The 13,124-nt window shown below is 40.6% G+C and overlaps 1 protein-coding gene across 1 annotated transcript; it reads left to right on the forward strand.

Annotated features, from left to right (window-relative positions):
• Positions 1-10,402: 10,402 nt before the first annotated feature.
• NEUROD4 (neuronal differentiation 4) lies at positions 10,403-11,395 on the forward strand (the record flags this gene model as incomplete). Its single annotated transcript, XM_084255741.1, has 1 exon — positions 10,403-11,395. The coding sequence occupies one exon, from the start codon at positions 10,403-10,405 to the stop codon at positions 11,393-11,395; it is 993 nt and encodes a 330-aa protein (XP_084111867.1).
• Between the last annotated feature and the right edge of the window lie 1,729 nt (positions 11,396-13,124).

The raw sequence follows: 13,124 nt of genomic DNA on the forward strand, positions 1-13,124 counted from the left end.
AAAGAATGAAGGACTTTGCATCTCAGTGGCCACCCTCTCCAGACTGTTCACAAACTCAGCCAACACCTCTCTGTTTCACACCAGTCTTTATTCAGGAGCGAGTCATGTCCCAAAGCATTTTGTTTCAACCTTTTTCACAGTTCTTCTTGACCTTGCATCACTTCCCTCCCGGAGCGCTGAGCAGCTTGAGGTCAGGAAAGATGCCTCCTTTACCTTCTGCCCCTTCCTTACCTCACCCCAAACCATACAATCCTTGCAGAGCAGATTAAGATCTGCTTAAGTTTCATCATAAATCAATACATGAGCAACCTTAATTCTCGCTTTCTTGGAGGTTCACTAATCGGGTCTCCATAGTCCCTGACTTATGACTCTGGAGTCCATTTGTTGGTGATATTGGTTTTAATCCAGCAAAAGCTGGGGGGCTCCCAAGGGAAGGTGAGACGGAGGGACATCTGGGGGTCACTAACAACAGGGTCTGTGGCTTGCAGCTTAGCACCCTGGGGCCTAATGTCAGGCATTGGTCCTGGGTCTTAAGTGTCTGGTCGAAGAAGGCAGTTTCTGGCCCCTTAGGGGCCCACAGGCTGGTTTCCTTTAGGGGTCAGGATTACTGGGAATACTAATTAATTCATTAGTGGGGTTGATGGATTATCAAGCTGTCCCCCCGCAGTGGGGCTCTGGGGGTTGGGGAGAACAGATTGCTGCCCATAAATCTGCCTGTTGCCTCCCTTCCTTTGGCTTCAATGGCTCCCTGGCGTCAGGCCTGTGGGCTGGCAACTGAGTGCTGGTCACATTTCCCCCACCCAGCAGATGGTTCTAACAGGTTAGTTCAGAGCCTCACAAAAAGCAGCGGAGAAAGAAGGAAGGGCTGGGGATTGGCCCTCTGGCCCAGGGGCCATGTAGGGGGAGGGGACTGGATGCAAATGTCCCGCATTCAGTCGCCACCTCTTTTCCTCTGCTGACTGCTGCACCCCTTCTGCCCCCTCTGTCCTCTCAGGGCTGAACAGCCACTGTACAAGCATGAACAGGCATGATGAGGGTGACCCCATGAAATAGAATCCACCTCTTCCCCCTGTAAAAGACAACTCTTAAAGAAAATGCAGCGTCCTCCTTAGCTCCCTGCTAAGGCTGCATGCACTGGCACACACACGCACACAATTGAACATGTTCTGGGAGCTAATCCTATTGTGTCCAGTCTCTTACATCTGTCAGAGAAAGCAAGGAGCCCCAGTGGATGTTCTGTCCACACCCTCATCTTTGTCTCAATATGTTCACCTTTGGGCTAATCCGCCGCTCCTCCCTGCCCTCTGAATATTTCACAGGCAGGACACCACCACCACCAGCAAGGCCCAGTCTCGACATCTATGGGCTTCAAAGACACAAAAGGGACTCGCAATCTGTTCTGTAAGTACTCATTTCAACTCTAGGCTAAACACAAATTTTCTCCTAGATGAAAATTTTCTCTGGCTGAAGAGTGGATGCTGATTTGTTTTTCAGACTTTCACCATTTCTAACATGTGTTATTTAATTACTCTGCAAATAAAGTTTATTTTGCTGACCAGGTATTTCCTGGAGATTAGTAGGAGTTTAAAGATTTGCTGAAGATAAAAAAGCTTCCTATGAAAAATTTTAAAATGTTAGCTTTTATTTTTTTGGTGCAGAGCAAGAGTCACATAATGCATGTTAGATATTTTTTAAATTAACTATTTCAAATGTAAGCTAGTCCCTTCACTTTTTTTGGTGGTAAAATGATCTTCTGTCTTAACCTTCTGCACCTTTGCTTTGGCACAGTGTATATTCACAGCTCTCCATCCCTCCCAGAAACATGGACCTGTTAGTTGCATTGGTAGTAGAAGAAATTTTCAGAAAGTTTGGGGATATCCTTCAAGTCAACTTCAAAAAGAGATTGAGACTGGACACAGAATTCCATCTCACCACTGATGGGGAAAAAAATCACCAGGTCATTTTACAGATAGGAAAACTGATGCCAAAAATGAAGTTGACTTTGTGAAAACCAGTCAATTGCTTAATCCAAGTAACCTTCTCTTTCCCTCTTGGGATCCCTAGAAGATCATATACTCTTTTACAATGTTTATTTGATCTTGGACAAGTTTTACATAAGGTAGTGTTCCAAAGCAATCTGTAAAAAATGAAAACTCTACACGCTGACTTGGCAGTCCACGGCTCTCTGTCACAAAGCTTAGCCATACATTTTCTTTCAGTATTTCCAGGTGTAGTTTTCTCAGTAGCAACTTGACATCACTTCATAAGACCACAGGAAATTAGGAATTGTGAGATACTTCTTTCCTTCCAAGTTCATTACCACACAGGTAGATATTTTCTACCTGGATGCTTCATGGTATATTTTTGAAAAACAATAGCGGGCCTCCTTTGTATATGAGGAGTTAAAATAAAAATAAAAATTCCATTCATTTGCTCCCCCCACATTTTATTTTTTAAATTTTTTAAAATATATATATTTTACATAATTTTACCTTTTTTACAACGTATGCTTTCTCTTCTCAGGTGTAGTCCCCATAAAATTCCCACCACCATTTCACCCATGTACCCCAACTTTTTAAACAAATAGAAAAGTTCAAAGAACAGTACTACAAATATAGGTATGGTTTTCAGTCATTAATTAAAATAAAGGGATTTCAGAGGGAAGGGGAATGGAGCATTGGACAGAGAGGATCGATTTGATAATGTGATGGTGCTAGAACCTTGGTGTGGGCATGGTGAGCCTTGGTGTGGAGCTCCCCAAGTGATGCAGTATTTAAATCAAGGCTATGTCAGTAAAATTTGATTCAGAAGTATTAAAGATAAAACAAAAAGGGGCCTCCCTGGTGGCACAAGTAGTTAAGTCTCAGCACTATGAAGCAATCGGCAGCCACTGCAGCACGAGTTCCATCCCCAACCAGGGAGCTACCCACGTGGTGCAGCAGACCTCTCCTGTCTCCCTGCTGCTCCCTTCAGCAGGGTATTTCAGTGGATCCACCTGTTCTGCTCCCCACTCTGGCGAATCCTCTCACCACTCTGCACCTCTGGTCTACACTCAGCTCTTGTTGCCTAAATAAATCAAATAAATCTCAAAAAAATAAAACAGAAGTGTTTTCAGTGAGAATTTTATGACATTGAAAAGGAAAAGAGAAAGAATCTTCTTTCTACTTTTGTGATTCTGACTTGGTAAAGCCAAGGACACCAATCCACGTGGGGAAGGTCGCCAGTCAATGATGCTAAGCCTGGGGCACGGACCTTGGGGCACGGACCTTCCTCATCGTTTGATTCTTCTCAGCCACAGGCCAGCGTTTGCCTTTGCCCTTCTTCGCTCTTTCTCCCCAAGCCTTTCTCCAATTCTCCTTCCCCTTTCTACCCACTTCCATACATTCCCATTTCTGAACTTTCAACCACAAAGATTTCTGGTCCTCTTTTTCTTTACCTATCAACGTCAGCAGCTCTCCCAGCCTCTATTTATATTTAAACAAGCAAATGAATGGCAAAGCTGGACCAGGTCAGAGGCGCCCTGTGAAGGAGGCGTGCCTTCCAGCTGGACAGGGGGCGGGGTTCGACTCCGGCAGCACCCCCTCCTCCCGGTCAGCTGGGAGAGCAAACAAAACTGCTGCAAATCGGAGCTTCCTGCCAGAGAGCAGGAGCTGCCCAGAGGCTGTGGTCCTGAAAGCTCCACTGTGGGGAACTAACCCGGGAGAGGAGGTGCTGAAGATCAACTAAACCAGCTGCAAGGTGGGCACCTGCTCCAAGGCCTTCCCCAGGAGAATCCCAGGAAAGTAGACTAAGTAGCAGTCAGAGAAACCAGACCGGGCACTCCTAAGAGGCAGTGGCCTGGTTGAACAGGGAAAGCTAAATGCACGTCCTTCTGTGATTTGGATGTTCAGGGACACTTTGCTTCACTGATTCTCTTCCAGGACGCAGACCCACAGAGTTCACGCCAAGAACCGCCACTGAGACAGGTGAGCAGGGCATGGGGTGTTCCAGGACTTTCACAGTTTCCGTGTGAAGTTCCCACGGGCCTGCAGGAGCGGTGGGGGAGAGGTTAGTCTTTCCTGGGCTAAAGGAGAAGGGAGAAAGGTTTAGGAACTTGAACAGAAGCAGAGAGAACACAGAGGGACAGATATTAAACCTTCAGTAGTCTCACTGTTCCCATAGTACCTGTCACCCAAAGTGAAACTCAGATACTTTCAATCGTATCATGAAATAGAAATTGCAAACTATGCTCTCATTTTTTCAAAATCACCTTTCTATTTTATTAACGCAGGGGGAAAATGTCCATAGAGTTTAACTGGTTTTCTAAAGTGGCTTAGCAAGGAAGATGGAAGACTAACACCAATCCACCACTCTGTTCGTAGTGTGTTAGGGCTTTTCAAAGAATGCAGGAGAGGATAGAAAATGAATGAGAGAAAAAAGCAAGGAATGAGAGAAAAGACTTGGAAAGTCCTGGGCATATATTTTCATTGTTGTTGCCATTTGATCTGCTATAAATCTGTACAGAGTTGGGGTAGAGTGGGGACTTTTTTCTTTTCTTTAGCCTTTTCGATGGGAAATTGGGTTTCCATGTTTATTTTCACCTCTTTTGCCTCTCACTTATCATTCACCCACCAAAAATGTGTTCAGAGAAATACTAATGATTATAAAACACTTCCCTCATTTTTTGACAGAGGGACCAGAAATTGCTACTGAAGAACATGAAAGGAAAGCTAAGGGCTGAGTAACGCCTGTTTGCAAAGTTCACCATGGGGCTGGGGCTGTGAAATGGAAGTGTGGTGTGGCTATGCTGGATTAAGTGTGTGTGTGTGTGTGTGTGTGTACAAGTTTCAATCGAGAGGGAAAGTGGATGAGTGTGAAGGCTGTAGAGGAAGAACACAGAGTAGCTGACTGGCTGTTTCAGGTGGAGCAACTTTGGAATATTTGCACTGTTTCCTATCATTGCTATGACTTGCAACTCTGAGCAAAGTTTTAGTCCCTCAAGTCCTTCGATTTGCTAGAAATTGGGCTGACTAGGCCCCTTCCTGTGGTATTTAGGATTTAGTCATGGGAAGAGGTGATGAAGAAGGCACACTCAGCTCTGATGAGGAAAAACATTGTGTTGTGTTTAATTAACACAAACATTCAGGCAAGTGCTCCTTATTCATTTATCAACTGAAAGTTTCCATAACAACCAAAAAATTGGTAAAGTGCAGGATAAATTCCAGGACAGCGCCCCACAGTAGCAATGCCTAGGGACCCCAAACCCAGTATTGAAGGCACTGGGGAGTCATAATCATTGCATAAGCAAATGTTTTGCTAGAACTAGTCTAATTTTTTTTAATAGTGGGAAAATATTTTCAGTTTGGATGGCTAAACTTGAAATTTCACGAAAACTTCTAAAGAAAGGAAAATTCATTGTATTGTGTAGATACAGAAGGAAATCCAAATACCAAGATCAAAGGCTAAACCAACTTGGTTTATAGGATTTATCAGAATGATTGGGGTAGGGGGTTGGAGTCTGCCTCCAGAGCTAATATTCATTTATTTTTGTCATACTGGGGTTGACTTCGTATATTGGAGAGCTCATTTCTTTCTAGGAATTAGGCACAGGAGTTTTGGTGGAGGGTGAATGAACACATATGGAGGAGTAAAATTATAAGCCCTTATTATAAGTTATATAGAGAAATTAATTAATAGAAATTAAATTAATAGAAATTAAATTAATAGAAACTTATTATAAGTTATATAGAGAAATTAATAATGAGAAAAGGATTTAAAAATTAGAAAAATAAAAAGCGGTATATGATAATACTTTGTGAAATGGTGTTGTGGACTGTTCCATAAGGCTTCTACCAAACAATTGCCAACCCTTCCAGAGAACTATGCTTGCCTTATCTCCATCTTTCTCATGAACACTTATAATTGAGATAGGAAGGACAAAAATATTGTCTCCATTTTGCTCTAAGGGGAAAAGTAATTTTTTTCTGTGCTTACTTAACAAGTGAGAGAGGGTTTCAGGTTTATGCTTCTTTCCTCATGCCTCTGAACTACTTCTGTAAAAGACTAAACCACATTAGAATCAGATGCCTGTTCTGGAGATAATCATGTTGGTTTCCTTGATCAAAACTCAGAACTGCACCAGACATTTTTTCCTGGCTACAAAATCTAAAATTGGATATTTTTTCTGCTAACCTTATTGATTCATTGAAGATATTTAGTTGGAAAGAATCAAAGGAAAGTCTTTTTTTTTCCCCTTATCTTTGAGAAGTTCTGACTTTTATCACTTCGTATTCAAGAGATCCTTCATTTTTCCTCCCAGAGCTTTGACACTTGATTCTTGTAGGAAAGTTATATCCCTCATATTGTCTAATCAATGATAAAAGGAAAAGCATCTAAGCACTACAGGTTATCTGTATTTCACTGGAAACTTAATGAACTTTAATGAAATTTCATGTAACTGAGTGTCCAGCCTAGAACTATGTCTCAATTATAATAAAAAATGGAAGGCTAACTTTCTTGTTGAATATGGAGGAAGAGTTTTAGTGAGTCCAGAGACTGATAGAGCTCTTTTCCCTACCCCTTGCAGCAGAATAAAAGTGCTGATATTCAATTTCATTGGGAGACTCTGGGAAGAGGTTTATCAGGGAATTTTTTGAAATGGGTGTTGAGATGGAAATATTGGAAGCTTTTTACATAAAATCAATATTGAGCACAGATTGTAATTATACATATTTTTTTTTGTCCAGGTGGCCAGAAAAACTCATGGTGAATTTTAGGAACAATAACACTTAACACCTATTTGGCATCTATGGTAAAAACGTAAATGGAACTATTCAAAGTGTTACTATTAAAAAGTAATTGTGAGTATGAGTATATTAGCTCATTTTATGCCACAATAATCCTATGAGGAAAGACTATTATTATTACAACATTAAAGCAGAGGAGACTGAGGCACAGAAAAGAATAAAACTTGCCTAAGATCAAATATGTAATAATTAAGCTGAAATTGGAATTCAGGTAATCTTACTCTGGTCTTTGCTATCTAGGTCACAATGGGCACAAGTAAAGGTTACTTGGTAATCGTCAGATGATCTTCTGAGCCAATCAGAGGAAGTTCCATCCAGATAGTCAGAAGGAACAGTTGTCAATACAATCTACTTTTACTATTCCCCGCTGAGCAATAATTTTAACTTTTGAATAAGCAAGTGTGTGTAAATGGATTATATGAAAAAACCCAAGAACAAACCAAAGATAAATAAATTTAAAGATAATGTTTTAAAGTATTTAAAGTTTACAAAAACATTTCTTGTATTTTTATTTTTCCACATGAAGCATATAGAATATATCAAAGAGGAAATAGAAGATCAGAGAGCTTCTGCAGTGTGTTTGAGCTCAACAAGCAGGAATTAGAGTTGCTGAGACTGGAGAGTGCAGGATTCTAGCTTCCATGCTCTTGAACCACACTATGTATCCATGGGGTTCTCTTAGAGCTAATGGGCCAATGTTGATGGAAAAAGTGGAAGTAAAACTGGAATCATTTCTATCCTTTCCATGGCTGGTAAAAGAACAAATATAAAAATTGGTTTCATTGTTTTAAGCAAAGCCAGATGGTTCTTTTCCTTCATACCTGTTGACAATCTGATTTGAAAACATCTCTTTGACTCTTGCAAAGACCATCAAATTGTATTAAAGACAAAGAGTAGTCTCTTCTGTTCTCCTAATCCCACTTCTTGATGGCAGAACGTGGCTAGAGTCCAGAGGTACAGCAGTTGGATGATAAAAAGCTCAAATGCAGAGATTAGGATTCAGTTTCAAGGGCGTTTTGAGAGACTCTCTTCCTCCTGCATCTTCCTTCTAACCTCCACATGCCTGTATGCATGACACAGTGATAATGACTGGTGATAAAGCAGAGGAGATGACAGAAAGACAAGACATGGAAAAATGGAGAAAGAACCGAGTAAGAGAAGGAAAGGTGGTTCAGGGGTTGAAGCAACCATGAAACAAATTAGAAGAGGGAGAAATCCTGGAATATGAGAGTTAAAAGCACTCAGAGAACGTGTAAACTAGCTTCTTTTGGATGATGGTTGGTCTCTGATGAGTAACCTCAACTGATCCACTGCTCCTGGACTCAAAGTGACTCTTTCTTCCTATAATTGTGATAAAAGAGAGGAGAAAAAAAACCAGAAGTGTAGTACTTGGAATCAGAATTTATATCCTGCTCTACCAGAACTGAGACTCTGCCTTTTCCATCACTTAATCCACCTGACCCACAGTGACCTCAGCTATAAAATGAGCAGCCTTATTTCCTTCAAAGGTTTGCTATGAGGCAACACAAATATTATTCTAATCTAATGAACAGTAGGCTTCCAAAGCTCACTCCATCCTCTTTGGCCTCAAAGTGCACCTGCCTTTGAAAGGTCTGTGTTACTTTAACAGAAAGTTAATTAGGTCCTCACCCTCCCTCTGGATATTTGCCCAAGTTAGAAGTGCAGCTCAGCACACCAGCTCCATCATCCATATTAAAAGTGGGATTTTCTGACTTGGTGTGGGCAGCCAGCTGACCAATAGGTTCCAATGTGTGTTTTCAATAAAGCTGCTTACCCAGGAAGCCTTATTAAGTGAGTAAGTCAAGCTGACATGATTTCCGTGCTGATTAACATGAAGTCTAGGCTGTTTTTGCAATGCAGTAGCATTAATTATTTATAGGAGGTAAATGAGGTTACAAGGAAAACAAGCTCAGATTACCAGAAACAAATCAAATAATATATTTATATTTTTAAAAGCCATGTACTAATCCCTGCATTCATTGATTTTAGGCTCAAGTGTCAAGGATTTAAAAAAAGCATCTATCATGTTTTCCCCTTTCTGATAGACACCGGTGATGGAAGGTTGGAAATTTCAAAGATTAGCTGGTAAACTTGGATGATCCAATAGAACTTATCAAATATTTTTATTTGGTAAAGTGTACATCTAAAAACTTTTCAACAAGTCTCAAAATAATTCTGTCTCCCAGAATTGATTTCAAAGTGCTTACTATGTAACTAGTATTTTCTGGTTTTTAAATTTCATAGAAAATTCTGATTAAACAGTGAATTGGTTGGTTTATTTCCACATCTGCCTGAATAGTCTTTACTTATGTCTACATTAACTAAGTTATGTTAAGTTCAGCATTTGTTCCAATGTTTTAAAGTTTAATGAAGGGTGATTTATAATAGCTTCACTAAAATAATCTGAATAGGCTTCACAGACTTCTGGTTGTAATTTTAACTTCTCCCGTATTTTAGTATGAAATACATGTGCAATGAAAACAGTTCTCCATCAAGATGTGTATAGCCACGCAATGGAATAATATTCAACCACAAGAAAAGATGAAATGTTATCATTTACAGAAAAATGGTGGGGGATTGAAAGAATTATGTGTAGGACAGAAAGTTAGAATGACAAAGACAAATATTGAACAGTTACAAAAGCAGATGATCCAAAAAGCAAAATACATATAAAATCTAGCAGACACTAATAAATGAAGGGAGGATATTGAAGTTAAAAAGGAGGGAAGAAAGATAAGGGGTTGAAGGGTAAAGTGGATGATGGTAGGGAAAAAAACAGAACCATACAGGATAGAAGTGATGACATTAACAATTCTTGAAGGAGTTTTTATATCTATGTGCTAAAAAAACTAAAGGAAAACATGAGTAAAGTAAAGACACAGAAGCTACAAAAATCAAACTGAAACATACACAAAAAAGGAGCTTTAAAGCAGAGTAAGCAGCTACATACGTAAATAAGTTGTGAGAAAATTTCAAGTGGTCCAACATAGTATCCAAAAAAAAAAAGTGAGATAGGAAAAAAAGCAAGAGTCCTCAATTTAAAAAAAGCGTGAACTTGAAAGGTCATCAGTGTCATCCTTGCCTCTTTTTCTGCTGCTTTCTAGACACTATTAAATACACCACAAACACCAGGTAGGCTCAAAATGCTTTTCTGGTGATGGTGAGAGTCGTATTCACGGTTGCATGATGTACCCACCAGTTGATCCATGGCTACTTCTTACGAGATGCTTGAAATCAATAATTGGCAGCACCTGTGGGAAACATGGATGGTCTAGGTCAGATGTATAGGATGTGAATCTTAATAGGCTATCCTTTGTAGAACACACCCTGCATTTTTCATTGATTTTATGGTGTCGATATACAAGTTACTCATTTTGTTGACTGATCTACTTTTTAGTCCTGCAATAATTATAATTTCACGTAGGTATTATGTAGTAAAACCTTGTATTATTTAGGATGCAAACGAGGTAATTATATTTTGAATCCCAATGCAATACTGTGTTCTCTATCCAAGCTGTAAAAAAAACATTAATTTTAGACCAAGCCAAATATTCATAGGCACTCATCACTGCTCTTCCCTTTTCCAGAACCTAGAAATGACAAAGACTTACGTGAAATCCAAGGAGATGTCAGAACTGGTCAACCCACCATCCTGGATGGACAAAGGTTTGAGTTCCCAGAATGAGATGAAGGAGGAAGAAAGGAGACCGGCTGCTTATGGGGTGCTTGGCAGCTTAGCTGAAGAGCATGACAGTATAGAGGAGGAAGATGAAGAGGAAGAGGATGGAGAGAGGCCCAAGAGAAGAGGCCCCAAGAAAAAGAAAATGACAAAAGCTCGCCTTGAAAGATTCAGGGCTCGAAGGGTCAAGGCCAATGCCAGAGAGCGGACTCGGATGCACGGTCTGAATGATGCCCTGGACAACCTGCGGAGGGTCATGCCGTGCTACTCTAAGACCCAAAAGCTCTCTAAGATAGAGACGCTGAGACTGGCCAGAAACTATATTTGGGCTTTGTCTGAGGTCCTGGAAACTGGCCAGACCCCGGAAGGGAAGGGCTTCGTGGAGATGCTCTGTAAAGGGCTCTCTCAGCCCACAAGCAACCTGGTGGCTGGGTGCCTGCAGCTGGGCCCTCAGGCGGTGTTTCTGGAGAAGCACGAGGAGAAATCCATCTGTGACTCTGCCGTCTCTGTCCATAGCTTCAACTATCAGTCTCCCGGGCTGCCCAGCCCTCCTTATGGCCATATGGAAACACATCTTATTAATCTCAAGCCCCCAGTATTCAAGAGCTTGGGAGAACCAGCCTTTGGGAGCCATCCACCTGACTGCAGTACCCCACCTTATGAGGGGCCACTGACTCCACCCCTGAGTATCAGTGGGAACTTTTCCTTGAAGCAAGATGGCTCACCCGAGCTGGATAAATCATATGGCTTCATACCACACTATCCTACTGCAAGTCTAAGCTCAGGACACATACACTCAGCTCCCTTTCAGGCGGGTACTCCCCGTTATGACGTCCCCATAGATATGTCCTATGATTCCTACCCCCACCCTGGCATCGGGGCCCAACTCAATACAATCTTCACTGATTAGGGCAGTAAGTATCAGCATTTCAGAGATGATCTGGGGTTGTTTTCCATAGTTCAAGTGATTGAGCTGGAGATTAAATGACCATAAGTGGCCCTTATGGATACACATCAAATACAATAGTTCTCCTACATCTACTATCCTATCCTCTTTTCTCACCAACCTCTCAAGTTGTATTGATTCCTTTATTTAGGGTCCTCAAGTTTGATTGTTTACAGTCATGTGTAAATAGAACAGAAGCCCTGGGTCCTATTCTGGTGGTGCCAAAACTCATTGAATGAACGATGCCAATTAATTTTCCATTTATAGCCTCTGTTTAATGACAAAATGAGGCAGTTGTTCTAAGTTTAGAAGATTTCAAAATGCCCTCACAGTTTTAAAATTCTGTGGCATTAGAGATCACTCCTAAAAATATCTTGAAACAGAAAGAATTGAACAATAGGAGGAAATGGACACCATGTACAGAATGATGAAATGGCAAAGGAGTACAAGGTACATAGCTCTAGGCTCATGGAGTGCAAAGTTTGTTTGGACTCACTGATAGGACTTCTTTGCATCTATCTACAAATAGCCTCCAGAGACTGAAATTCTAACTTTGCTGTCACTGTGAATAACAAAGCATGTTGTTTAAGAGATTTCTATTTCTTGTTGGGCTGGTGGTGACTACATCTTCCTTAGAGTTGAAGAACCATAAGAGAGATCTCATACCATTTTGATCTTGATAGCATTTCAGTATTCGAAGTGAGACACACAAGTCATCAAAACTTCAGACTCCCATCACTAATGAGACTTAGAAAAGTCATCTAGACCATTTCATGCTTTCCATAACTAGAGGACTTGGAATTTCTGATGAAGTTCAGGCGCTACTGTTGGAATCAGCAAATAACCCAGGTCACATTCAACAGCAATAACACAGCTACAGGCTACATTAACTTTGGTTCAGGGACTCTCTGGAGCTCATACCTGCCCATAGGAAATCCTTGAGATTATCTTTGGCAAGATAAATTTTACTTGGTTAAAATAAACATGGTTAAAGCCACTAACCTAGGTCCATACAGTTATATTTCCTAGAAGCACAAGAACCAATCAATTTATTGATCAAGCTTGAATTTTTCCAACATATATCAAATCCCTTATCTCCCTTACCACTAATTGTTTTCTCTTCCTCTCATCTAAAATTTAACATTAGAGATATGTAAAGGAAATTCAAGGTCAGTGAATGCTTCTCCAAGCTGTATCTTCATCATAGATTCATCCTGATTTGTAGGATATTTATTTTTTTGATGTAAGTCCTCTTAAATATCACCATTAATTTGTCAAATTAATCTTTTCCCAGAGAAATGGGATCTGAGATAATACACTATCCTCTTTATTTTTTTTTAATGTCAGGACAAATATTTAAATCAAGTCAAAAGACTAGGTGGTTTTCATGATGGTTATCACATCCCCCTCCTGCTGAATGCAGTTTAGTATGCAAGACACACAAATAGGGTCAGAGAATCACACTGATAAGCCAGATTAGGGTCCTGTTTTCCACAGTTCAACTATCCCCTAAAACTTGTCAAAACTATCTGTGAGTCTTGACATTCCAGCCTCTTATTTAGTATCTCCTTGCAGGTTAGTTATTTTCTTTCCATTTGCTTACAGCACTAGCCCTGTTGTATTTTGGTTTGCACATCCATTTGACAGCATCCTTGCAGGGAGATCTTAAAGCCAACCAGCCACCCATTTGCCC

Source organism: Talpa europaea, assembly GCF_964194135.1.
Source record: "Talpa europaea genome assembly, chromosome: 15".
In the NCBI taxonomy this organism is placed as follows: domain Eukaryota; kingdom Metazoa; phylum Chordata; class Mammalia; order Eulipotyphla; family Talpidae; genus Talpa; species Talpa europaea.